The 27,634-nt window shown below is 40.5% G+C and overlaps 1 protein-coding gene across 3 annotated transcripts in view; it reads right to left on the bottom strand.

Moving 5' to 3' along the window:
* The window catches only part of KPNA6 (karyopherin subunit alpha 6), a 53,889-nt gene that overhangs the window by 9,171 nt on the left and 17,084 nt on the right, over nucleotides 1-27,634 (bottom strand). For all 3 annotated transcript variants that reach the window (XM_059917838.1, XM_059917847.1, XM_059917855.1), the window contains 9 exons: nucleotides 8,299-8,432; nucleotides 7,404-7,496; nucleotides 6,899-6,998; nucleotides 5,576-5,670; nucleotides 4,656-4,787; nucleotides 3,293-3,381; nucleotides 2,287-2,386; nucleotides 1,611-1,774; nucleotides 1,352-1,430 (listed from right to left, as the gene is read on the bottom strand). In XM_059917838.1, the coding sequence (XP_059773821.1) occupies nucleotides 1,352-1,430; nucleotides 1,611-1,774; nucleotides 2,287-2,386; nucleotides 3,293-3,381; nucleotides 4,656-4,787; nucleotides 5,576-5,670; nucleotides 6,899-6,998; nucleotides 7,404-7,496; nucleotides 8,299-8,432 (986 nt within the window). The remainder of the gene's footprint in view (nucleotides 1-1,351; nucleotides 1,431-1,610; nucleotides 1,775-2,286; nucleotides 2,387-3,292; nucleotides 3,382-4,655; nucleotides 4,788-5,575; nucleotides 5,671-6,898; nucleotides 6,999-7,403; nucleotides 7,497-8,298; nucleotides 8,433-27,634) is intronic.

The raw sequence follows: 27,634 nt of genomic DNA, 5'->3' as shown, positions 1-27,634 counted from the left end.
ATGCCAAACATCACTAATCATTAGGGAAATGCAAATCAAAACCTCAGTGAGATACAACTTCACGCTTATTAGAATAGTTATCCTTAAAAAATCCAGGCAATGCAAGTGTTGGTAAAGATGCGGAGAAATGGGAACCCGGTACACTTCTGGTGGGAATGTAAAATGGCGCAGCCATTGCACTGTTTTGTGTGCAAAACAGTATGGTGGTTCCTCAAAATCTTAAACATAAAATTACCATATGATCCAATAATTCCACCTCTGGATATATACCCAGAAGAACTGAAAGCAGGGACTCAAACAGATACTTGTATGCCAATACTCAATGCAGCATTATTCATCCTAGCCAAAAGGTGGAAGCAACCCAAGTGTCTACCAATAGATGAATAAATAAACCAAATGTGGCACATGCACACTTGGAATATTATCCAGCCACAGAAAGGAATGAAGGTGTGACATGCTAAAATATGGATGAACCTTGAAAACATTATGCTAAGTGAAATAAGCTGAAACAAAAGGACAAATATATATGGTTCGGCTTATACGAGGTACCTAGAGTAGTCAAACTCCTAAGAGACAGAAAATAGTATGGTGGTTACCAAAGGATGAGGGGAGGGGGAAATGGGAAGTTATTATTTAAAGGGTACAGAGTTTCAGTTTGGAATGATGCAAAAGTGGTGGAGATGGATGGCGGTGATGGTTGAATAACAATATGAATGTACTTAATGCCAGTGAACTATACTTAAAAATTGTAAAAACAGAAAAAGTTATGAATATCTGTACACAGGCACACGCGTGCACACACACACACAAAGAATGACCTAGAAAATGAGTGTGGGCTTGAGTGAGACTGCTCACCTGTAAGAAATTTGTGAAGAATCCCACAGAATTATGCAAACTACTCAAGACGCAAAGAATACTCAGATCTCTAGCCTTTGAACAGAGAAACACTGTATACTGTGCTCTCAGTGGGAGTGTTACTAACAGGAGACTAACACGAGACATGGGATCCTAAAGGTCTAGGAAGTAGGGGTGAGGTTCCATAGCTTTTAGTATTTCAAAGGTACCATAACTCAAAATCTGTTAACAATTACTTTACAATGTCCCAGGTAGTGAGTCAGGTTATTCCATTTAGTTTTTCTTCAATAGCACCCAATGGATGATGACTTGCTTCCAATTTATAGAAAAAAATGAAGGCAACCAAGTTGCCCCCAAATAATATAGAAAGTGGCAGAGCTGGAATTTTTCACTCAAGCCTATGCTTTCTCTCCTAGATCATGTTGCCTTCTACCAGGACCAAAGTCTGTGGCAGAGAAGGATTTTGTCCATAGACAGCCCTCCTCCTCCTCCTTACCTGGGTCTGGATGTCATCCCCGGTGACGATGTTACCCACAGCTCTCAGAGCAGGAGAAGCCACTTTGTTATCGTTGTGCCTACAGAGGAGGGTGATCTGATCAGTAGAGGGCCAGCACATGGCATTCAACTCGGCTGACCACCAAGGCCAGCAGCACTCATGGCTCCAGACCTTTGGATAGGGCAGCAGACTGCTGACTGCAGTTCTGAGCTTGGAGAAGCTTAGGGAATCTGTACCCTTTCTAACTGAGATCACTCACATTAGAAGCTCGACCAATCTCCGGCAGACTCCAGAGTCTATGACTGCCTGGATCTTCTCGTTGGGGCCATCAGACAGATAAGAAAGGGCCCAGCAAGCATCTGCCAGCAAGTCTGAGTCGCTGCTGAAGAGTAGGCGAGACAGCACAGGCAAACAGGGGGAGACCTGTTGGAAGCAGAGAGAGAGGGACTCAGGCGGACACGGTTACATCATCTCTACCACTAACCCTGACATCGCTGAGCCCTCCTCTACTAAGTAAGTCTAAAACCTGGAGATTTCTACTACATTAAACCATCAGGCCCACATTTTCACTTTACCATCCAGGCATATGAGATCACCTACTTCATTGACGACTGCCTTTTTCAGTTTCCCAAGGATGAGACTCTGAGGGTTCCCCAAAGACTTGAAAACTCCCATATCAAAATTCCTCCATATGAAGGAAACTGCTTTCACTCAGGAATTGGTAAGAAGCTCTCTTGGGACTTCCCTGGTGGCGCAGTGAATAAGACTCCATGCTCCCAATGCAGGGGGCCCAGGTTCAATCCCTGGTCAGGGCACTAGATCCCACATGCATGCCACAACTAAGGAGCCCACCTGCCGCAACTAAGACCCAGTGCAACCAGATAAATAAATAAATAAGTATTAAAAAAAAAAAAAAAAAAGAGAAGCTGTCTTACCTTTGCAAACTCTGGGGGTGGGTTCTTGCCTCGGCACAGGTTTGACAGGGCCCAGACTGCATTCCGTGTCATTGTCAGTCGTGTGGACTTGGTAAGCAGCCTGAAGGGGACAGCAAAGCCAGATCCTGAGCAATGATGCTCTTTGCATAGAGCTGTTGCCTACGACCCCCAGGAGCAAATCCAATCAGACCCCTAAGACTCTAGCAGCCTGTTTCGTCCTACCCATAGATTTAAGTTAAGTGAGCCTGTTTGGCCCAGGAGGCCGACCTACATCTTCACAGAGGATTAGGACCAGCTGTGGCTTATTAAGACCATAGCTAATAAGGACAAACAGAGGGCTGGACCGTGAGTAAGCATGCTAAATGTTTAAGATAGGACATACTGTGCCCCTAACTGTGGCCACAAGTTCTAAACAAGAGTATTGTTGTGTTTGGAAATAAAAGCTGAAGGTTTAGTGTGCGGGCTTTAGCCATGCAGTATGGAATGATTTTCTGTGACAGGCCCAAGAAGGAGTTATAATAGTAGCCTATGAGATTGTGGCCTCTCAAGAAAAGCTCCTCCCTCTGTTTTGGTTTAGATGTAGCTCTACTATAAGGGTACAGAGGAAGGGATGGGAGCATCCAGATGACTCTGCATGGGGTCTTAGATCTGTGGCTTACAACAGAGCTCTCCAATGTACTAGGCATAAACCCATAGCAAATCAATGCATTCCGTAGAGAAGGTTAGATTCTTCCAGATGGGCTAGTCCTTCCTCTCTCCTCTGGCTCAACAATGACAGGTATGACCAACATGAGATTCTACAGTGCTACAAAGTGAGGAAGCACAAGACACAGACCAGTGACACAATCTTCTTACTCTCAAAAGATACTATCTTTTACTCTGGCAATGAGAATGCACTTTTATCATTTTTGTATTCACTCATCGTCTTAAGGTAAACTGCTCCCCAAAGATCTGCCACATGGCTGCCGGAAAGATACCCCAGGTGCAGATGATAATAATTACTCACGTTAGCAAAGGATTAAGAATGGAACAGTTCAAGACGTAATCTCGGCAAACGGAGCTGTCTCCAGCTATGTTTCCCAGTGCCCAGACTGCCTAAAAAAGGGATGATGGAACTGTCACCCACAGAGCCTAGCGGCTTCTGTGAGTACTTTATACTCACAACTACAGAGTGACACCCACCAGTAACCAGGACAAACACCCCATCAAGACCTGAAACACACTAAATAAGCTCAGGTACCCTCCTTGTTAACATCCTTATTGAGCACTTGCTCTATGAGGACTTTTCCTCTGAGAGTTCCTGGTTCATTGGGGAAGGCAGGCTGACATTGTACTGCAGCCAGAGAAGCCAAACCAAGACCTCCTTATCCCCCCCAGAAAAGGAGAAAATGATGGGAAAACTGCATTCTTGTAGCCTCATAGGACCAACCCTATATGTAGTAATATAGGAAAAAACCCTAGTACCACTCTCCACTTCTATCCAACCAGTGGAAGAAATGGAAGTTGGGTTTTTATGAGCTGTAGGTGCTGAGAAATGGGTATTGTGGTGTCTTTTTTCCAGCACCACCTCCGATGCCCAATGTGTGGAGTTTTTTCTACACCAACAACCAATTCTCTGATACCAACTGTGTCAATTCAGTTAAATTCTGACACTAACTCGGAGTTAGGGCAGATCCCACAGGCTAGGGGCTCAGTCCCACAAGACTGCCCTCAATTTAGATACTAGCTGCAATTCCCAGGCACTACCCATACTTCTTACCAACTGGCTATAAATTCAGGAGTTCCACAATCTCCTCCTCAGGTTCAATAATTCACTAGAATGATTCACAGAACTCAGAACACTTTACTTACGTTTACCAGTTTACTGTAATACATACAACTCAGGAAGAGCTAAATGGAAGAGATGCACAGGGCAAGGTGTGGGTTGAGGAGTGGGGTTGCACAGAACTTCCAAGCCCTCTCCAGGCACATCACCTTCCCAGCACACTGAGTGTTAACCAACCCAGAAGCTCTCTGAATCTCACTGTTCAAGCCTTTTTATAACCCAATCCCTAGCCCCTCTAACCTCCCTGGGGAGGGTGGGGTGGAGGGGTGGGAAGAGTGGGGGTGGGGTGGGGCTGAGGGTTCCTATCCTCTAATCCTAAATTTGGTCTTTCTGATGACTAGACCTCCCTTCCTGAAGCTAACTATCTAGGTCACCGCATTAGCACAGACTCAAGTGTGTCCCAAAGGGGCTCTTTAGGAATAACAAAAGACACTTCTATCACTAAGAAAATCCCAATGTTTTCAGGAGCTCTTTGCTCTTAACCTCTTAACTGGGGATAAGTACCACTGGTACCATCAAGAATTAAGTCAAATTTGGGCATTACCTGTTCCTGTACATCCTCAAAGTCCGAGTTAAGCAGCTCTATAAAAATGGGGACAGCCCCTGCTTCAATGACAATTTTGGTCTGCTGAGAGGTTCCAGAGGCAATGTTCGTTAGAGCCCAGGCAGCTTCAAACTGAAAGTGAGATTAAAGCCATGAGTGAGAGGTCATTCCAGTTGAGCAGCCGTGCCTACTAGCTGGCTCAGAGCAATAAGCCTCCTGCCCCTGACTTAAAAACAAAAACAAAAACCACACAAGCCTTTCCCTCTCCACCTTTAAATGATAGGAAGAGGTGCTGGCAGTGATATAACATAATGGGAAGACAGAATTGGGCTTCCATGGTCCCAGGTCTAGTCCTGCACTACCACAGCACCCATGAGTCCTTTGGCAAGTCACATTTTTATTTCCCAAGCTTCACTTTATTCATCTCTGAAACCAGGATAAGAGTGAGATGGGTCTCTAAAAGTCCCTTTCAGCCAAGTTTCTAATAAGTTCTAATGGATTACTCATTACCCATTTGTGAGAAGAGAGACCCAGAGAAGCAAAATGGTTCATCTCAGGGTTAGAAGTGGACTAGAACCTCTAGGGTTGGCCAAAAAGTTCGTTCGGGATTTTCTGTAACATCTTACAGAAAAACCCGAACGAACTTTTTGGCTAACCCAATATATTTATATTTATAATTTATAATATAACCTCTGAATAATCAGTCTGTCATATTCTGGTATCTTTCCTTTGAGATTGTTTTAGGGAAGAGTTTGTGGGCCTCTTATTTGATTGAGGTCAAGACCTCTGAGGTAACAGCATCTCTTAAACATTCCCTCAATATCTTGTCTATATCCTAAGAGATGTGTCTGTAGAAACATGCCACTACAATTTCTTGGCAAAAGGGCTTTCATCTGGTAACTCTCCACCCCAGGCCTCACCTGTAATGTACAATTCTCATTCCTCTTCAGAAACTCCACAAACCGATCCACCACTCCTGGAGTATTGATAACTTCATCTATTGGAGGACTAGGTTCTGGAAGAGGTAGAGGAAAAGTCAGGAGAGGCTTTGGCTAATGCTTTAATGGGGGTAAGTCCACCATCCTTCCTAGATACTCCTGACAATCCTTCTAAACATTCCCAAACTCCCTTTTGGTGAGGTAACAATAGCTGGTCATGGGGCTTCCCTGGTGGCGCAGTGGTTGAGAATCCGCCTGCCAATGAAGGGGACACGGGTTCCATCCCTGGTCCGGGAAGATCCCACATGCCGTGGAGCAACTAAGCCCGTGCGCCACAACTACTGAGCCCGCGTGCTGCAACTACTGAAGCCTGCGCACCGCAACTACTGAAGCCTGCGCACCTAGAGCCTGTGCTCCACGAGAGATGCCACCGCAATGAGAAGCCCGCGCACCGCAACGAAGAGCAGCCTCTGCTCACTGCAACTAGAGAAAGCCCACATGCAGCAACGAAGACCCAACACAGCCAAAAATAAATAAACAAATAAATATATATTAAAAAAAACAATAGCTGGTCATTTTTGAACTGTATAAAATAGCTGAGATGCCAAAGAGTGAAGCCAATCCTAATTTAACTATGCTCACCGTTGGCTTCCTAAACCTAAGCAAGTAACTAACCTTACTTACCTAAGCAAGTAAAGAATTAAGGGAGAGAAGACCAAGGGAGGATCAACCCTTGTCTAAACACTTCCCTTCCAAGACCAGCATTCTTTTCTTGGGAGGAAGAAAAGTCAGGGAATATTTTTCCCATCATACATCAAATTTTTACTAGGCACAAACTATGTGCCAGACATGTTTCTGGGTACTGAGGATACAGTAGTAAACAAAACCAAAAGTCTCTGCCCTCGTAGAGCTTATATCCTCGTGATGAGAAATATCCTGTTATGTTAGAAGGCAGTAAGTGTAATAGGAAAAAAAAAGAATACTTAGGGTGGGGTAAGGAGACTAAAAATGCTGCAGGGGTGGGGGGAGCTGCAATTTCTGATAGCGTGTCAGGGTAGGCTTTACTGAGAAGGTAGGATCTGATCATAGAAATGCAGCAGCTGTCACACAGTTATCTGCAAGTAAAGGATAGCAGGCAGAGGAAATAGACAGTGCAAAGGTACGAATGTGCCTGGCTTGTCCAAGGACACCAAAGCCAGTAGGGCTACAGCAGAATGAGTGAAAGGGAGTAGTTGATGAGGTCAGTGAGAAGAAACAAGATGCTAAAGTCATGCAGGGCCCCCTGGGGAAGACTAGGCTTTGTACCTTTGGAGAGCAGTTTCCGGAATTTCTGTGTGGTTGCTAACTGCAGGTCAGAATCGTCAGAAAAGAGCATCTCTACCATCTCTCTTGTGATCACGCTCTCCTAGAACATAAAACAGGTTCACGACTTTGCAAACCAATACTAGAGCCAGATATGAGCCCATAATCCTGTTTGGAATCCTGCTTTCTAAAGACTTCAGGGCAAGAGGAAGGCGTAACAGCAGGCTCAGAAGGTGTTTAATCCACAGCTGCTTCAAGTTGGAACATTTGGAAGTGATTCTTAACCTCTGAGGCAACTGACAGCTTCCCTTAAATGTTTCCTCTGGTGTTTCCATCAGAGATGAATCCTTATTGACTCCTTAAGCTGACCAGCTACAAAAGGGCCCATGGAATAAAGAGCTTAGCATGGTTGTTGGTAAAGCTAACTAGATGATGTGAACTGACCAATTTCTGTTCTGCAGAAGCAGGTACTTCCCAAGCTTGCCTGGGAAGCTTGCAAGGGTCTTACCCCAGTGGTAGAGCTCACATAGGAGTCCATGAGGAGACTATCGAACATGGCGGCTTCTTCATTAATCAGCTCCACATTTCTCCGTTTAAAAAGCTGAAAGTAAAGAGAAGAGATGGTGGTAAGACTTCTTACCGAAACAAAGAAAACAAAGTATGACCCAATATTAAATTATGGCATAACTGTCAAGGAAATGCTACTGTATGAGGAAATGCCAAGCTTAATATACTGATATGGAAAGATATTCAAGGGCTTTATTTTCTATGTTATAGATTGTTTACATTTTTGGAGAACATTTTTATAAGCAAAAAAAATCTTTTAAAATTCCTGTGCCCTTTGTATAAAAGGTGATGCATATAAAAGGCTGTGAAGGAAAGAAATAATGGTAAAGCAAAAGGGTGGGCAAAAGCAGGTTAGCATCTAGACCTGGGCAAGGAACCAATTTGGTGGTGGCGTGTGGTGCATGGTGCATGGCAGAGTGTAGACGATGAGGCATTAATACAGTCTCAGTTCTAGGGAGACTTACAAAGAATGGACTCAAGAAATAGAAGTAAGGCAGCCCAGATGGCTGACAAAATTCGTAAAGGGCCAGGCTTGGGACGGGGCCTTGACGGCCAGTCCTAACAGTGACTACTGGGTAAAAACAAGGGGTTAGCACTAGAATGTTATATTGAAGACATAAATGATGTCCAAGTTGTTCTAAATTATGGAAAAGGAATAAGGGACAGTTCTTTCTCAAAGCTTCCAAAATTTCTTTACAACAAAGGAAGCTGGATGAGCGGCCCACAGAGATAAGCTACTTTCCCAAGAGGAAAGTGAGAGTGCAAGGTGGAGGTCACCCGTGGTGGCTGGCCTGCCTCCCTGAAGAGCACGTTTGAGAATACTTGGGCTAACCCACTTGTTGCTCCCGTTTCTGCTTCCGGAGCTGAATGCCCTCCTCCTCTCTTCTTCGCCTCATTTCCTCAGGGTTTAGGGCATTGTTCTTATAGCTCTTCATTCGATAATTGTCTTTCCCTGGGCTCGCCATGGTCTCTGGAAGAAGGGAAGATACAAACATACTGGCAAAGGCTCTTAGGAGGACAGCATTTCCTTCTCAATGGCTTCTTTCCCTACCCACCCTCCCCTTCTCAGGGGGACTCACAGGTTCCCAAGGAGGCCTAATAATCTCAGTAACTGCACCTGACATCTCTAGTACCACCCCCACACAAACAACACAGTCTCCTTTAATCATAACAAACTTATTAAGTAAGTGCTTTTATAGCAATTGATATAAGCAGAGGAGTTAAAAGGTGTAGGCCCTGGAGGCAGATTGTGTGGGTTCATATACCGGCTCTTCTACTTGTTAGCTGTGCAACTTTCAACAAGTTGCTTTAACCTCTATGCCTCAGGAGCTCATCTTTAAAACAGGGATATAATAATTCCTATTTCATAGAGCTGTTAGAAGGATTATATAGCTTAATACATGAGCACGGAGTTGTTAGAAGGACTATATAGCTTAATACATGCAAAGTACTATTTAGAACAACAGGCATATGGTAAATGCTCACAAGCTATGATCACTTCTATGACAAGACAGAAAAGTTATATGACTTGCCCAATAAACTCAAATATATTTAACCTACCCAGGTGATATACGTTATAGTGTACCCAATTCAGTGGAATACCATGTATTTTTTTTTAATAACTCATGTGGCCACCCATCTATATTTTAAATTAAAGAAATTTAAAATTTTATTCTGTAATATTTGCTACATACAAAAAGATGAAACATAATGTAAAGTTACCAAGCAAAATAATACAATGAGCATCTGTCAACTCACCACTAAACCTAAGAACTAGATTATTAATATGCCTGAATCTAGTAGTAGGGTCTTTCCCTATCCCAGGCCCCTCCATCCCCACTCCAATTCCAGCCAAAAGAAAACTGCTATGATGAATTGTCATTATCTTTGCTTTTGTTTTTATTAATCACATATATGTTTACTCCTAAATATTGTATCATACTATGTTTAGTGTACTGAGAATTGTCGCCCCTCCACTGGGTTTTTAAGATTCACCCATGTTTGGGCTTCCCTGGTGGCGCAGTGGTTGAGAATCTGCCTGCTAATGCAGGGGACACGGGTTCGAGCCCTGGTCTGGGAGGATCCCACATGCTGCGGAGCAATTAGGCCCGTGAGCCACAAATACTGAGCCTGCGCGTCTGGAGCCTGTGCTCCGCAACAAGAGAGGCCACGATAGTGAGAGGCCCGCGCACCGCGATGAAGAGTGGCCCCCGCTTGCTGTAACTAGAGGAAGCCCTCGCACAGAAACGAAGACCCAACACAGCCAAAAATAAATAAATAAATAATAATTAAAGGTGCTAATAATTAAAAAAAAAAAAAAAAAGATTCACCCATGTTTTTGCATGGAGCTGTATTTCTTTAATTTTTCCTATGTCATATTATTTTACTGTAATAAACACATCATAATTTATTTGCATTTCCCTGATGATTAGTGATGTTGAGCATCTTTTTCATGAACCTGTTGGCCATTTATATGTTTGCTTTGTAAAAGTGTCTATTCAGGTTCTTTGCCTATTTTTAAATGCATTATTTGGTTTTTTTTTTGCTGTTGAATTGTGTGAGTTCCTTACATATTTTGGATATTAATCCCTTATCAGATATATGGTTAGCAAATATTTTCTCCCATAGGCTGCCTTTTCATTTTGTCGACCATTTCTTTTGCTGTGCAGAAGCTTTTAAGTTTTCTAGTTCAAGCTTTCTCGTTTATGTGATCCCACTTATTTATTTTTGCTTTTGTTGCTTGTGCTTTTGGTGTCATATCCAAAAAAATCATTGCCAAGACTAAGGTCTTTTTTCCTGTGTTTTCTTCTAGGAGTTTTAACAGTTTCAGGTCTTACAATTAAGTCTTTAATCTATTTTGAGTTGGCAAATAACATCTTAGTCTTCACTTCCCAGACCCTCTGAAATAGTCTGCAGATCACACTTTGAGAACCCCTGCTCTAAGGAATGAATTGCTGGGTTTAGGCAAGTAAATGTTAAACTTCACCAGATACCACGTTGCCTTCCAATGGGATGCCAATTCACATTAGCTCAGCAATACGTACCAGGTTCCCACTGATGTATATCCTATTACTCAGAATTATCACTTCTGCCAATCTACTGAGTATGAGGTACTTCACTGGGGTAATGATTTGCATTACTAATAGGGTTAGATTTTATGTTTATTAGCCATGTTTCCCTTTCTGTGAAAAATGTCTGTTTACTGTACTTCGAATATTTTTCTATTGAATTACTTGTCCTTTTCTTATTGATTTATAGTTCTTTAGATATTCTAGTTATTAACCATTTGTTAGTTATTTATATTACAAATATCTTTTAGGAATTTGTATCTTTTCATTTTTTGCAATTTTCACTTTATGGAGTTCTTTAACAAGTTCTTAATTATAATGTAGTTAAATTTTTCTTTAATACTTAGCTTTTTCTGTGTGTCTTGTTTAATAAATCCTTTCACGCTCCCAAGGTCAGAAAGATACCCTCTCATGTCTTCTGAAAGTTTTAAAGCTTGCCCTTTACATGCCAGTGTTTCATATACCTGAAATTTAATTATTTGTGTATAAGCTTTAGGAAGTTAACACAAAGTCTGAACATTAATGACTTAGGTACACAGGTTAGGAAAAAAAAAGACAGGAGAGAGAAATCATACAGCAGAGAGAATCAACAAGGCAAAACTTGGAACTTTCAAAAGATGAAAAATAGTCAAGTCTCTGGTGAGATTTCTCAAGAACAAAAGAGGACACAAATAATGTTAGGTAACTAAAGAGATTGAAAAGCAAATATGAACAACTTTATGCTAGCTAACATGTTTGAAAAGACAAATTCCTAGAATAATATAACTTGCCAAAAGTGACTCAAACAGAATGTGACTAGCCTTACAACCATTAAATATACTGAATCAGCACTAAAGAATATTCCCACAAAGAAAATGCCAGGTTTAAATGGTTTTACAAATGAGGTTTTTTTTTGGTTTGTTTTGTTTTGTTTTTGCCAGAGAAAGACAAAGTGAATATTTAATGGAAAAGGGGTTATTTAAGTAACAATGTTGGTAAAATTCCCTGATTCTCAGTGTTTTAACAGAAAATATATGACTCCACAAAGCATCCATGGGAATGGATTGGCCCCTAGACATCAACTCCCTGACCTGAAGAGAAGAACTTCCAGAGAAGATCTTATTTGGAATATTTAGCTAAAACCCTTGTCAGTGCTACTAGAAGTCCCCAGAGGGATCAACACTGCAATTTCTGTTTTTAAGTTCAATTTTAAGTTTTAATTTTAAACAAAACTTTGAAACATGAGAGAAATCTGAACATAACTTTTATAACTCTTATTCCTCTTATTGAAACAATTTCTGGATAGGCGTTGATATTTCACTAGTCCCTTTAGTGAACTCAATGTTTAAATGCATCTTATTCTTTGATTACTTTCTTTTTTTTTTTTTATAAATTTATTTACTTATTTATTTATTTACTTATTTTTGGCTGTGTTGGGTCTTCGTTTCTGTGCGAGGGCTTTCTCTAGTTGCGGCGAGCGGGGGCCACTCTTCATCGCGGTGCGCGGGCCTCTCACTGTCGCGGCCTCTCTTGTTGTGAAGCACAGGCTTCAGACGCGCAGGCTCAGTAGTTGTGGCTCACGGGCCCAGTTGCTCCGCGGCATGTGGGATCTTCCCAGACCAGGGCTCAAACCCGTGTCCCCTGCATTGGCAGGCAGATTCTCAACCACTGCGCCACCAGGGAAGCCCTCTTTGATTACTTTCTAATTCATGATTTGATTTTGTTTGATTATTGTGATAATAAAATAATGGTAATAATGATAGACTCACCTGGAGTTTTAAAAATAGTAGTGATCTCATGTACCACAATGATAATATTCTACATAATTACAGTGCAATATCAAAACAAAGAGATCGACATTGGTACAATCTACAGACCTCATTCAGATTTCACATGTTCTCATTTGTGTATGTGTTCTTCTGCGTGTACTCATTTGAGTGTTTGTGCATACGTGTGTAATTCCATGCAATTTTACCACGCCTGTGGATTTGTGAACCCACCACAACTATCAAGATACAAAACTTTTCCTTCATCACAAAGAACTCCCTCCAGCTGCTACCTGTTCATAGTTGCATTCATAGTTGTTTTTTAAAAATAAAAATAAAAAAAATAAATGAATACATTTATTTATTTATTTTTGGCCGCACTGGGTCTTCGTTGCTGTGTGCGGGCGTTCTCTAGTTGCGGCGAAAGGGGGCTACTCTTCATTGCAGTGCGCGGGCTTCTCATTGCAGTGGCTTCTCTTGTTGCGGAGCATGGGCTCTAGGTGCGCGGGCTTCAGTGGTTGTAGCACGTGGGCTCAGTAGTTGTGGCTCACAGGCTCTAGAGCGCAGGCTCAGTAGTTGTGGCGCATGGGCTTAGGTGCTCCGTGGCATATGGGATCTTCCCGGACCAGGGACCAGGGCTGAAACCTGTGTCCCCTGCATTGGCAGGCAGATTATTTTTTTTTTAATTAATTAATTAATTAATCAATTAATTTTTGGCAGTGTTGGGTCTTCGTTGCTGCACATGGGCTTTCCCTAGTTGTGGTGAATGGGGGCTACTCTTTGTTGCGGTGTGCAGGCTTCTCATTGCACTGGCTTCTCTTGTTGCGGAGCATGGGCTCTAGGTGCGCGGGCTTCAGTGGTTGTAGCACGTGGGCTCAGTAGTTGTGGCTCACAGGCTCTAGAGCGCAGGCTCAGTAGTTGTGGCACATGGGCTTAGTTGCTCCGTGGTATATGGGATCTTCCCAGACCAGGGCTTGAACCCATGTCCCCTGCATTGGCAGGCGGATTCTTAACCACTGCGCCACCAGGGAAGTCCTGGGCTTTCTTTTTTTCCATAAATTTATTTATTTTATTTATTTTTGGCTGTATTGGGTCTCCGTTGCTGCGCATGGGCTTTCTCTAGTTGTGGCGAGTGGGGGCTACTCTTTGTTGCAGTGCACGGGCTTCTCACTGTGGTGGCTTCTCTCATTGTGATTGTGGAGCATGGGCTCTAGGCGCGCAGGCTTCAGTAGTTGTGGCAGGCGGGCTCAGTAGTTGTGGCTCACGGGTTCTAGAGCACAGGCTCAGTAGTTGTGGCACACGGGCTTAGTTACTCCATGGCATGTGGGATCTTCCCGGACCAGGGATTGAACCTGTGTCCCCTGCATTGGCAGGCAGATTCTCAACCACTGCGCCGCCAGGGAAGCCCCCCGGGCTTTCTTTTTAATTGCAGTTAGCAGGGCTACTCTTCACTACAGTGTGCAGGCCTCTCATTAAGGTGGCTTCTCTTGTTGCAGAGCACGGGCTCTAGGTGCGCAGGCTTCAGCAGTTGTGGCACATGGGCTCAGCAGCTGTGGCTTGTGGGCTCTAGAGCACAGGCTCAGTAGTTGTGGCACACAGGCTTAGTTGCTCCGCGGCATGTGGGATCTTCCTGGATCAGGGATCGAACCTGTATCCCCTGCGCTGGCAGGCATATTCTTAACCACTGTGCCACCAGGGAAGTACCGGAAGGGACATTCTTTTGATAACAATACCAAAGAAGGATAATATGAGAAGGTCCTATACTTTTCCTATATCACTTATGAACAAGGATACAAAAATTCTAGATAATATTAGAGGGAGGTAGGGGAGAGATAAATGAGGAGTTTGGGATTAACATATACATACTACTATATATAAAGTAGGTACACAACAAAGACCTGTAGTTCACTGTATAGCGCAGTGAACTACACTCAGTATTTTGTAGTAACCTATAATGGAAAAGAATCTGAGAAAAAATATACATATATATATATGTATAACTGAATCACGTTGCTGTACACTTGAAACTAACACAACATTGTAAATTAACTATACTTCAATAAAAAATAAAATAAAATTAAAAAAGATAATGAAATAACATCATTAACTGTACTGAAAAAAACTGCCAAACTAGAATTCTATGCCCAGTGAAAACACTTTCAAAAATGAAAGTGAAATAGACTTTTTCAGACAAAAGCTGAGACTCTGTCTCTAGCAGACCTGCACTAAAGAAATGCTAAAGTTGTTCAAGCAGAAAGGAAATGATACCAGAAGGTAACTCAGATCTTCACAAAAGGAAGAATACTAGAAATGGTAAGAAGTAGGTACAGATACAATAACTTTCCCATTTAAAAAATTTCCTTAAACCTAAGAAGATAAAATGAGAATTATAAAAAATAATCCAAAAGAAAGCAGGTAAAGAGGGAAAAAAGAACCAAGAACATACGACAAATAGAAAACAAACTGATTTCCAGAGTTACAACATTATAATATTCAAATGTCCAGTTTTTAATTTTTAAAAAATTACAAGGCATACAAGGAAAGAAGGAAGTATGGTCCATTCAAAGGCACAAAATAAATGGACAGAAACTTTTCCTGAGGAAGCCCAGACACTGGACAAACTAAGACAAAGACTTTCAAACAACTGTCTTAAATACACTCCAAGAGCTAAGGGGAAAATTTGGACAAACAACTAAAGGAAATCAGGAAAACAATGCTGAACAAAATGAGAATATCAACAAATAGAAAAGGAACCAAAGAGAAGTTCTAGAGTTGAAAAGTATAATAACTGAAATGAAGAATTCACTAGAGGGGTTCAACAGCAGATCTGAGCAGGCATCAGACAGAACTAGCAGGCTTGAAGACAAGAGAATTGAAATTATGCAGTCTGAGCAGAAAGGGAAAAAGAATGAAGAAAAGTGAACAGAACCTAGGGATCCATGGAACTCCAACAAGCAAATCACAATATATACATTTAGGGAGTCAAAGAAATGGGAGGGAAAGGGAAAAAGAATTCTGAAGAAATAATGGCAGAAAATTTCCCAAATTTAATGTAAGACATGAATGTACACATAAAGATACCCAATTAATCATAAGGAGAAAAATTCAGACCCACATCTAGATACATAATCAAACTGTTGAGAGCCAAAGACAAAAAGAAAATCTTGAAAGCAGTAAGGAAGAAGTGACTCATCACATACAAGCCAACTTCTCATCAGAAACCATGAAGTCCAGAAGGCACTGAGATTTTTAAAGTGCTAAAAGAAAAAACTGTCAAAGAATCCTGTATCTGACAAAACTGTCCTTCAAAAACAAGGGAGGAACTAAGACATTCTCAGATAAAAGCTGAGGGAGTTTGTTAACCACTAGACTTGCTCTATAAGAAATGCTAAAAGGGAGTCCTTCAAGTTGAAAATGAAAGGAAATGAAAGGACACTACACAGTAACTTGAAGCCAGTAAAGGTTAACTACATGGGGAAATACGAAAGCCAGTATTATAGGATTTTTGGTTTGTAATGCCGCTTTTTATTTCCTACATGATTTAAAAGAAAAATATATAAAATAATTATAAACAAATGCTATTGGGCATACAATATATAAAGATACAATCTGTGACAGCAACAACATAAAGAGGGGATTGGAGCTGTACAGGAACAAAGTTTTTGTATGCTACTGAAGTTAAGTTGGTATCAATCCAAACTACATTGTTATAAATTTGGGATGTTAAATGTTATCTCCATGGTAACCACAATCTCTCTATACATATACATATACACACACAAAATAAAAATTAAAAACATTAGGAAATGTTTAGGAAAATGTTTAGGAATTAGGAAAAATTAAAAACAAAGGAAATGAGAAGGGAATGAAAACAATTCACTACAAGAAACCAACTAAATACAAAAGGCAGTAATAGAGGAAGAAAGGGACTAAAAAAGCATAAGACATATAGAAAAAAAGAACAAAATGGCAGAAGTCCTTCCTTACCAGTAATTACATTATACTTTTTTTTTTTTGGCTGCGCCACACAGTTCAGGAGTCTTAGTTCCTCGTCCAGGGATCAAACCTGGGCCCCCAGCAGTGGAAGTACAGAGTCCTAACCACTGGACCACCAGGGAATTCCCGAGTAATTACATTATACTTAAATGGATTAAACTCTCCAGTCAAAAGGCAGAGATTGGCAGAGGATTAAAAAAACATGATCCAACTATATGCTGCCTGCAAAGACTTACTGTATATCCCAACATGCAAACAAGTTGAAAGTAAATGGATGAAAACAGGTATTTATGCAAATGGTAACCAAAAGAGAGCTGGGATGGCTATACTAATACCAGATAAAAAATTTTAAGTCAAAAACTGTTACAAGAGTCAAAGGAGGACATTACATACTGATAAAAGTGTCAATTCATCAAGAAGATATAACAATTATAAATGCACCAACTAGAGCCCCAAAATATATAAAGCAAACACTGACAGAAGTGAAGGGAAAAATAGTTCTACAGTAACATTTGGAGACTTCAGTACACCACTTTCAATAATGAATAGAACCTAGACAGAAGATTAATAAGGAAATAGAGGACTTTAACATTATAAATCAGGTAGACCCAAAAGATATATAGAACACTCCCACCCAACAACAGTAGAAAACATCTTCTCAAGTGTGCATGGAACGTTCTCCAAGACAGACCACATTAAGCCATAAAGAGTCTCAACAGATTCTAAAAGATTGAAATCAGACAAATTATCTTCCTTCACCACATGGAATGAAGCTAGAAATAAATAACAACAGAAGGAAACTAGAAAATTCACAAGTATGTGGAAACTACAGATTCTTAAATAATAAAGTTGGAGAACTCACACTTCCTGATTTCACAACTCACTACAAAGCTACAGTAATCAAAACAGTGTGGTACTGGCATAAGGATAAACATATAGATCAATGGAATAGAACTGATAGAAAAGAAAAAAAAAAAAAAAAAAGAACTGACAGAACAGAACAGAGTCCAGAAATAAACTCACACATCCACAGCCAGCCAACTGATCTTTGACAAGATGTCAAGTCCATTCAATGTAGTAAGAACAGTCTCTTCAACAAAAGGTGCTGGGACAACTAAATGTTCAGATCCAAAAGAATGAAGTTGGATCCCTAGCTTACACCATACATAAAACTCAAAATAGATCAACAACCTAAATATACAAGCTAAGACCGTAAAACTCTTAGAATAAAACATAGGGGTGAGACTTCCCTGGTGGCGCAGTGGTTAAGAATCCACCTGCCAATGCAGGGAACACGGACTCAAGCTCTGTTCCGGGAAGATCTCACATGCCATGGAGCAACTGGGCCCGTGAGCCACAACTACTGAGCCTGTGCTCTAGAGCTCGCGAGCCACAACTACTGAGCCTGCGTGCCACAACTACTGAAGCCCGTGCGCCCTAGAGCCTGTGCTCCACAACAAGAGAAGCCACCGCAATGAGAAGCCTGCACACCGCAAGGAAGAGTAGCCCCTGCTCACCACAACTAGAGAAAGGCCATGCACAGCAACGAAGACCCAATGCAGCCAAAAATAAATAAATAAATAAATTTATATATATATATAAAATATAATAATAATAATGGTCAAAATGGTGAATTATATTTTACCACAAAAATTTTTTTAATTGCAGCGTATCTCCTCCATTTAAATCTAACATACAATCCCAGTTTTAACTTTAAAAAATTTTTTTAACATTCTGTATTTGTTTATTTGCATCCATTCATCTCAGGGCCAATTATATTAAATATATTTTCTTATTTCTGCGTTCCTGATGTTCTGGCACTTGGGGGCCTTACAAACCCAGGAGAGACTGCCACTCCCATGGCTAGCTAATTCCCACAGATAACAATCGTGCCTAAGAGCATGCCTTTGCAAAGGAACCAATCCAGAGCCATATCTACTTTATCTTGCCTGTACACCCAGGAGGCAATATTCCTGTGCTTCAACCATCCCAGGGCCCAAAAAGTAGTAGGCAACTAGAGACTACTCTCATAGCCCAAAGCCCTCCAGAATTATTCAAATTAACGAATCCTAAACTGTTTACTCTGCCCTGCCTTCACTTTCCCTCTGAAACTCCAGGCTCTGGCCAAAACCTTCTGCTTGCTCCTGCCCCTTCTGCCTCCTGACCACCCTGGTGTCTTCCTCTGTGACCCTGTGTGGCCAGTGGTGACCCACTTCCCACCCCCTGACCACCCCGCCCCAGCCAGACCTGTGAGTATAATAAACTTCTTCCTTACAAACCTCATTCTTGTTTCCTCCTGTGGCCTCAGTGACTTTATCATACCTTACTCAATATTTACATTTTAAAAACAATCTCATTATTTTAAAAAACTGATAAAAGTGAAGGTGATAATGTTGAAGTATGAGTAGAGGAAGCATTACCAACTTGTTTCTTTCTCCCTTTATAGGCATTTCTCATCTGAAACAGTTAATAAAAGTATTGCAAAAGGGATGAAAAATAAGTTTTATAGGCACACAGAAAGGGATAATTAACTCTAATATTGCCTCTTTTCTGGAGTGGTTGGGGTGATCATGATGAAGAGTTTAAAAAGAAAGCTCCCAAAGGCAAGATTAGGGCTGGTTCTTTAAGCAGGAGATCACCTTGAGGACACAAATGGAATAAGAAAGTACATAAATGTGAGGGGGAAAAGTAGTCTATTAAGAGAATCTGAGTGAAAAAGAGATATAGAATGGAAGTTGAGGAGACAGCTGAAATAAGGAAATGAAACTTGAGAGAAGGTGCCTCTGTTCATTCTGGAAAGTAGCTAGGCAAACCAATAGTAGCAGCAGAGTCTTACAAGGTGCAAGTTTCCACATCCACTTGGCAAAGTTCAAGTCCATTTACTGTTAAAAGTTCTAGGGGGTTGCAGTGGCCTCTCTCTGGGGTCCCTGATTACCCCTATGCCTGGAAACTAATAGGCACAGGACAAATTTCTAAAGGCAGCACTGTGGACTGCTCTCCCCCATTACCTGACACATGGTTTTTCATAACTCTGAGCCTGGGCTCTCCCAGAGGGCTCTCTTCCTTCAAGCAGAGCTGACAGTGAAGCTGGAAGGAGAACCAGGCTGTACTTCTTTAGTCACCATGGTGACAAGAAACTATCACAAATATTTGCTTATGACTTCACTGGAGAAGCCAAGCAGGAGGTTAGACTGGAAGGAGGAACATTTGCAGAAGCACATCTGGAATCAGCAACCAAAGGAATGCTGGACTCTCATTCAGGGACTATCAGGCAGAGGGGCTTTTTTCATCATGCTCTCCCTTACTTGCTGAGCCCAGATCAAGAAATCCACAATACAAATATATCAATACCTTTTCAAGCATCTGACTGTCTCAGGTAGCATTTGAGTTTTCTTAGTCAAGGAACTCTCTCAAAGTGAATAGGTCCCTGAAGTTGTACCTCTCATTTCTAGGAAATAACTGGCTAATGTTGCCATGCATTTTCTAAGCTTTGAGAACCAAGGGACTAGCAATAAAAATACAAAATAAGTACGGACCCTGTTATGGCCTGAATTGTACTCCATCCCCCACCGATTCATATGTTGAAGTCTTAAACCCTAATACCCCAAAATGTGACTGTATTTGGAGATAGCGTCTTTAAAAAGATGATTACAGTTAAATGAGGATACTGGAGTAAGGCGTAATCCAATATGACGAGTGCCCATATGAGAGAAGATTAAGATACAGATGCACTTAGAGGGAGAACACCATGTGAACGTGAAAACAGCCATTTGTAAACCAAAGAGAGAGGTCTCAGAAGAAGCCAACCCTGCTAAAATCTTGATCTTCGATTTCTAGCCTCCAGAACTATGAGAGAATAAATTTTTGTTGTTTAAGCCACCCAGTCAGTGGTACGTTGTTATGCAGTCTTAGCAAATTAATACAGGCCCTGATCGACAGATGAATAACCTGAGTCTCAAGTCACACACTAAGGGAATAGCCAGATTACTGCAGTATTCCATTTAATCAATGGTATGTTTAAAATTTTAAGATTCATAAAATCTTAAAAATTATGCACATTTTCTTAGAAAAAGGCATACTACATATAGCCAGCTTTCCTATGTATGGGATGGGAATGATATTACGACAGCTGCTGGCTCTAGGACTTTGCAAACCAAAGTCTTACATTCATGGTCTGTATTTAACACTATGAAGCAGTCAGTCAGCCTTTTAAAATTATTTCTCAGGGGAATCCCCTGGCAGTCCAGTGGTTAGGACTCCATGCTTTCACTGCCAAGGGCCCAGGTTCAATCTCTGGTCCGGGAACTAAGATCCCACAAGCCGCACGATGTGGCAAATAAATAAACAAACAAACAAACAAATAAATTCTCTTGTCCTGGTGCTAAACTGAGTGGGGGCTCCTCTTTGCAGACGGCAAGTTTCTAATAAAATGTACCTTCCCAGGCACAGAAAATGAGCTAAACTTAATGCCTCTTCCTTCAGGAATGTAAGAAACCTGATTCCTCCCAGAGTGAAATGGCTTTTTTCAGCCGGCCTCTCTTGCTTCTCACTAAGAATTCTCTACCAAATATGCATCAGTGTAAGATTCCTGAGTTAAAACACTGGCCACATGCCAGTTAATTAAAAAGGAAGAGCTAAGAGTATACTGGGATATAGAGCTTATAGCCTAGTAAGGTTTGATAATGTGCCAAACTCTGTGTAGATATAATCTCCAATCTTCACAACAATCCTGAGAATCCATTTTACAGACGAGAAAAAAGAGACTCAGGGGTTAAGTGACAAGCCAGAAGCTAATAAGTCAACCCTGATCTAGTTGGTCCCAAACTCCAGGTTCTTATCATTTCCTGAAAAGGGAAGCAATTGGTAACAGCAAATCCATCAATATATGTGCTGCCAAAGGGAGCACAACAGCAAATCCATCAGAATTCTGGGTTGGGGCCTGCTCTGTTACCAATAAACAAATCTGCTCCCATTCCAGAATTTCAGTTAACCACAAACTCAAAATGCCTTAAAAGGTAAAGAGGTTAAAAAAAAAAAAGGTAAAGAGGTTAATGTTTTTTTTTTGTTTTGGCTGTGCTTCACTGCTTGTGGGATCCTAGTTCCCCAACCAGGGATTGAACCCGGGCCATGGGAATGAAAGCGCTGGGTCCTAACCACTGGACCGCCAGGGAATTCCCAAGAAGTTAATGATTTTTTTTTTTTTTTTAAGATTTATTATTTATTTATTTAATTTATTTTGGGCTGCGTCGGGTCTTAGTTGCAGCACGTGGGATCTTCGTTGTGCTGCGCGGGCTTCCTCTTCTCTAGTTGTGGCGCGCAGGCTCCAGGGCACGCGGGCTCCCTAGTTGAGGTGCTCGAGCTCAGTAGTTGTGGCGTGCAGGCTTAGTTGCCCTGCAGCACGTGGAATCTTAGTTCCCTGACCAGGGATTGAACCCGTGTCCCCTGCATTGTAACGCGGATTCTTTACCACTGGACCACCAGGGAAGTCCTGAAGTTAATGATTTTTAATGGGACAGTTATAATAGAACAACAGGGATTGCGCTCACACTCAATTTTCATAACATTGCGCCAGCCAGACAAAATTTAATTTTAACAAGGGCTAGGGTGAAATCAGCTGTTAAACAGCCCTTGGTTTGAGGACAATTAAATAATTACATAAACCCCAGCACCATGCCTCTCTTTTTAAAAAATGTATTCATACACAAGATCTAGCTGACCTCTACAACAACCAATGAGAAAGATTAGTCAATTAGGAGCATATCCACTTAACAGCTAGGGAACCAGGTTCAGAGGTGCTGTGACTTGCACAAGATCATTTAGCTATCAAGTTGTGAAGCTGGGACTGAGATCTAGACCCTGTAATTCCATAGGCCTTCTCTTTTCATCCAACCTCGGAGAACTACTTCTTTTTATCCTCTGATAAGACACATAATTCTATTCAATTTGGCTCCTGCCCTTAGACTAGGTTCTATCCATCTTGATCTATTTACTCACGGTCATTTTAACTTAAGAATTACTGACCACTGACTAATTTTCATTAAATTTTTATCTTGTTAAAAAAAATGAAATAACATAAAAAAACCAAACAGTTACTGGCAATCAATTTTCTAATTAGTGCATAAGAACTGGGAGCAACTGAAAACTAGTACTGGGACTTCCCTGGTGGTCCAGCGGTAAAGAATCCGCCTTGCAATGCAAGGGACTTGGGTTCGATCCCTGGTCAGGGAACTACGATCCCACATACCGCGGGGCAACTAAGCCCGCGCGTCACACCACTGAGCTCGTGTGCCTCAACTAGAGCCCGCGTGCTGCAAACTACAGAGCCCAGGCCCTCTGGAGCCTGCGTACCACAACTAGAGAGAGAAAACCCGCATGCCACAACTAGAGAGAAGCCCGTGCACCACAACGAAGAGCCCATGAGCCGCAATGAAAGATCCCGCATGCCTCAACGAAGATCCCACATGCCACAACTAAGACCTGACGCAGCCAAAAATCAATAAAATCAATAAATCAATAAATAATAAATAAATCTTAAAACAAAAACAAAAACTAGTACCAAAGACGTTTGCCTAAGAGATTTCCCCCTCCACCCACCATATCTGACTTTTTAGGAATTCAACCTCATAATACAGGTTTTTCTTTTGCAGTGAGTTCTCTCCCTAGACCACAAATCCAACCAACCACAAAACTGAAGTATATCTGACCCTCTGTGAACACCTATACCATCAGAATTAATTAAATCAAAATTCCTCCAAAGTGGATGAAACCAGCTATGACGCTCGGATTGGAAGGGTAGGAAGATAACACACAATATACAAGTGACAGATACAGAGACTAATAAATGCAATCATTTTCAATGATGTTCTTCTAAAACTTACATGGCCGAGTTTCTTATCAAAGATGACAACAAAGACTGGCTTAAATTTTGCCTGTCTTCTTGTTGGTCTACCTGGTAGATAACTACTGTGAATGCATACAAAGTTGATGGCAAAATTTTGGTACATTTTAAAATTTTTTAAATTGAGGTATAGTTGATATACAATATTATAAAAGTTTCAGGTATACAACAGATTTGACACTATTGATTTATAACTTTGTTAGCTAAAATCAGCACTGTAGGACTAGTTCCAGGAATCTCACCACCTACCAATTCTTCATACTGAGAATCAGCCAGACACTGAATCTTTTCATTGACTACCTGCCCTCCCAAGCTACTGCCCTATTTTTCTGTTCTAATGAATAGGAAAACTATTTTTTCAGCAGAAAAATAGTTTTTTTTTTATTAAAGAGGACTACCTACCCTCTTTATTATGAATTATTTAAACACTTAAAGTTGCAAATGTCATGACTTGGCACTGCACCCTAATTACTTTAGTAATTGTCTCATAATAAGGACCTTCTTACATAACTACAATACCATTTCAAACCTAAGAAAATTAACAAAACATCTATTATCTAGTCCATATGCAAATTTCCTTACTTCAAAATGGCTTTTATAGCTAGTTTTTTTGCCCAAATCAGAATCTAGTCAAGTTTCACCCACTGTATTTAACCTTCTATTTAACATTTTATTATGAAAAATGTCAAATATATACAAAAGTAGACAGAATAGTAAATAAAATGAAACTCAATGCAACAATCATTCAGATTCAATGATCAACTAGCTGCCATTCATCTATGCTTCCACAGACCCTGTATTATTTAAGCAAATTCCTGGCATATCATTCCAACAACATATATTTTTCAGTATGTAACTCCAAACAATAAAAACGTTTTTTAAAATTACATCATTATTCCAACATTTGGTCACTTTTAATCTACAATGTCCTTGTCCTCCTTTCCCCCCTTTTATTTACTTGTGATATTGACTCTCTGAAGAATGCCTTAATGTCTTAAAGAATGCCCCACGTTCTAGTTTTGTGCCGTTAATTTATACCCCTATCCTGTGTGTTTCCTGCAAAACGGAAGTTGGGTCTAGAGACTAGAACAGATTCAGGTTAATAATACATTTTTGGCAAGAATACATATAGGTGATGTTCTGCGCTTCATACTACATCACATCAGAAGGCATCTAATGGCAGGCTGCCCAGATGATACTAAATCTGATGGTAATCAGATCTCTCTTCTTGAAAGTCATCTATGTACCCTAAGTCTCCATTCACATAAAGTTAATGTGACATGTTTCTTGACTATTACACATTTTATGTGTAAGATATAATAACATAATGAAATAACCAACTTTAAAAAATAGGCATTGCTAATATTGTTGAATCTCTGTGTGCTCTGTTTCACTCTAACTCTTCAAATCTGACTTCCATTCCTTCTACTCCAAAGAAACTGCTTTTATCAAGGTCACCGATAACCTCCACATTGCCTTATCTAATGGATAGAAATTTCTGTCCTCTTTCTTAACCCCTCAATAGTAGTTACTAATCCCTTCTCTCGAAACACTCAGTTTTCTTGGCACCACTGCCAACTTCATCCAATCTTCTCAGTCTCTCTTGATGGCTCCTCCTCCCTATTATCTACATACTGGTTTCTATCTTCACTCTCTCGAGGTGATTTCATCCATTCCCGTAACTCCCAAATTTATGTCCCCAGCCCAGTCCTTTCTCTTGAGTTCCAAACTCATATATTCAACTACCTATGGAAATCTTCACTTTCTTATCCAAAACTAACTTAATTTCTTACACCCTCCCCCCGCCCCCCACCCCAGCAATACCAAGAGCAACAGCATTTACAAGTTACTTAATCCAAATCCTAGGTTAAAAAAAAACATCATCCTTTGACATGATACTATACATAGAGAATCCTAAAACTGCCACCAGAAAACTGCTAGAGCTAATTAATGAATATGGTAAAGTTGCAGGATACAAAATTAATGCACAGAAATCTCTTGCATTCCTATACACTAATGATGAAAAATCTGAAAGAGAAATTATGGCAACACTCCCATTTACCACTGCAACAAAAAGAATAAAATACCTAGGAATAAACCTACCTAGGAGACAAAAGACCTGTATGCAGAAAACTATAAGACACTGATGAAAGAAATTAAAGATGATACCAACAGATGGAGAGATATACCATGTTCTTGGATTGGAAGAATCAACATTGTGAAAATGAGCATACTACCCAAAGCAGTCTACAGATTCAATGCAATCCCTATCAAATTACCAATGGCATTTTTTACGGAGCTAGAACAAATCATCTTAAAATTTGTATGGAGACACAAAAGACCCCGAATAGCCAAAGCAGTCTTGAGGCAAAAAAATGGAGCTGGAGGAATCAGACTCCCTGACTTCAGACTCTACTACAAAGCTACAGTAATCAAGACAATATGGTACTGGCACAAAAACAGAAACATAGATCAATGGAACAAGATAGAAAGCCCAGAGATTAACCCACGCACCTATGGTCAACTAATCTATGACAAAGGAGGCAAAGATATAAAATGGAGAAAAGACAGTCTCTTCAATAAGTGGTGCTGGGAAAACTGGACAGCTACATGTAAAAGAATGAAATTAGAACACTCCCTAACACCATACACAAAAATAAACTCAAAATGGATTAGAGACCTAAATATAAGACTGGACACTATAAAACTCTTAGAGGAAAACATAGGAAGAACACTCTTTGACATAAATCACAGCAAGATCTTTTTTGATCCACCTCCTAGAGTAATGGAAATAAAAACAAAAAAAAAACAAATGGGACCTAATGAAACTTCAAAGCTTTTGCACAGCAAAGGAAACCATAAACAAGACGAAAAGACAACCCTCAGAATGGGAGAAAATATTTGCAAACGAATCAACGGACAAAGGATTAATCTCCAAAATATATAAACAGCTCATTCAGCTCAATATTAAAGAAACAAACACCCCAATCCAAAAATGGGCAGAAGACCTAAATAGACATTTCTCCAAAGAAGACATACAGACGGCCACGAAGCACATGAAAAGATGCTCAACATCACTAATTATTAGAGAAATGCAAATCAAAACTACAATGAGGTATCTCCTCACTCCTGTTAGAATGGGCATCATCAGAAAATCTACAAACAACAAATGCTGGAGAGGGTGTGGAGAAAAGGGAACCCTCTTGCACTGTTGGTGGGAATGTAAATTGATACAGCCACTATGGAGAACAATATGGAGGTTCCTTAAAAAACTAAAAATAGAATTACCATATGACCCAGCAATCCCACTACTGGGCATATACCCAGAGAAAATCGTAATTCAAAAAGACACATGCACCCGAATGTTCATTGCAGCACTATTTACAATAGCCAGGTCATGGAAGCAACCTAAATGCCCATCAACAGACGAATGGATAAAGGAGATGTGGTACGTATATACAATGGAATATTACTCAGCCATAAAAAGGAACGAAATTGAGTCATTTGTTGAGAAGTGGATGGATCTAGAGACTGTCATACAGAGTGAAGTAAGTCAGAAAGAGAAAAACAAATATCGTATATTAATGCATGTATGTGGAACCTAGAAAAATGGTACAGATGAGCCGGTTTGCAGGGCAGAAGTTGAGACACAGATGTAGAGAATGGACATATGGACACCAAGGGGGGAAAACTGCGGTGGGGTGGGGATGGTGGTGTGCTGAATTGGGCGATTGGGATTGACATGTATACACTGATGTGTATAAAATTGATGCCTAATAAGAACCGGCAGTATAAAAAAACAAACAAACAAAACAACTAATACTAAACTTTCATTGGGTTATTTGTATGGAAATATGTTAATATAAATGTTTCAGACATTACATGAAATTTCTAAAAATCTTATATTTGTATTTGTATGGAAATATGTATGGAAATATGTTAATATAAATGTTTCAGACACTATATGAAAAAAAAAAACAAAAACAAAAAACATCATCCATGACTCCTTCCCTACTCACACCTTTTTGATCTAACCTATTGACAAATCCTGAATGTATCTTGAATGTATTTACCTCTCTCTCACCCCATCCAAGTCACTATCACCTCTTGCCTGGTTACTACGACAACTCACCCCCAATCCATCACCACACAACAAAATCAGAGCATAGCACTGCTCCCATGTAGAAGTAAAATCTTCTTCACAATTTAAGGCGCTGCCTATATCTTCATCTCATCTCATTCAACTTTTTACCCTCAGTCATCATATGCTCCTGTCACAATGGCTCTCTCAGTATTTGGAAACTATCAAGCTGTTTCCGGATACAGTCTTCACATTTCCTGTTTTCTTTCTGTCCACAATGCTCTTCCCTAGCTCTTAGAATTGCTAGGTCCTTCCTCTGTCACACTAACCCAAAGTAAGCTACTCCATTTTTGTCAGAACACCCGTTTTATTTCCTTCGTTACA

Source organism: Balaenoptera ricei, chromosome 1 (assembly GCF_028023285.1).
Source record: "Balaenoptera ricei isolate mBalRic1 chromosome 1, mBalRic1.hap2, whole genome shotgun sequence".
Classification (NCBI taxonomy): domain Eukaryota; kingdom Metazoa; phylum Chordata; class Mammalia; order Artiodactyla; family Balaenopteridae; genus Balaenoptera; species Balaenoptera ricei.
Note: the sequence above shows the minus strand (reverse complement) of the source record. Positions and strands in the feature narration are given on the sequence as shown.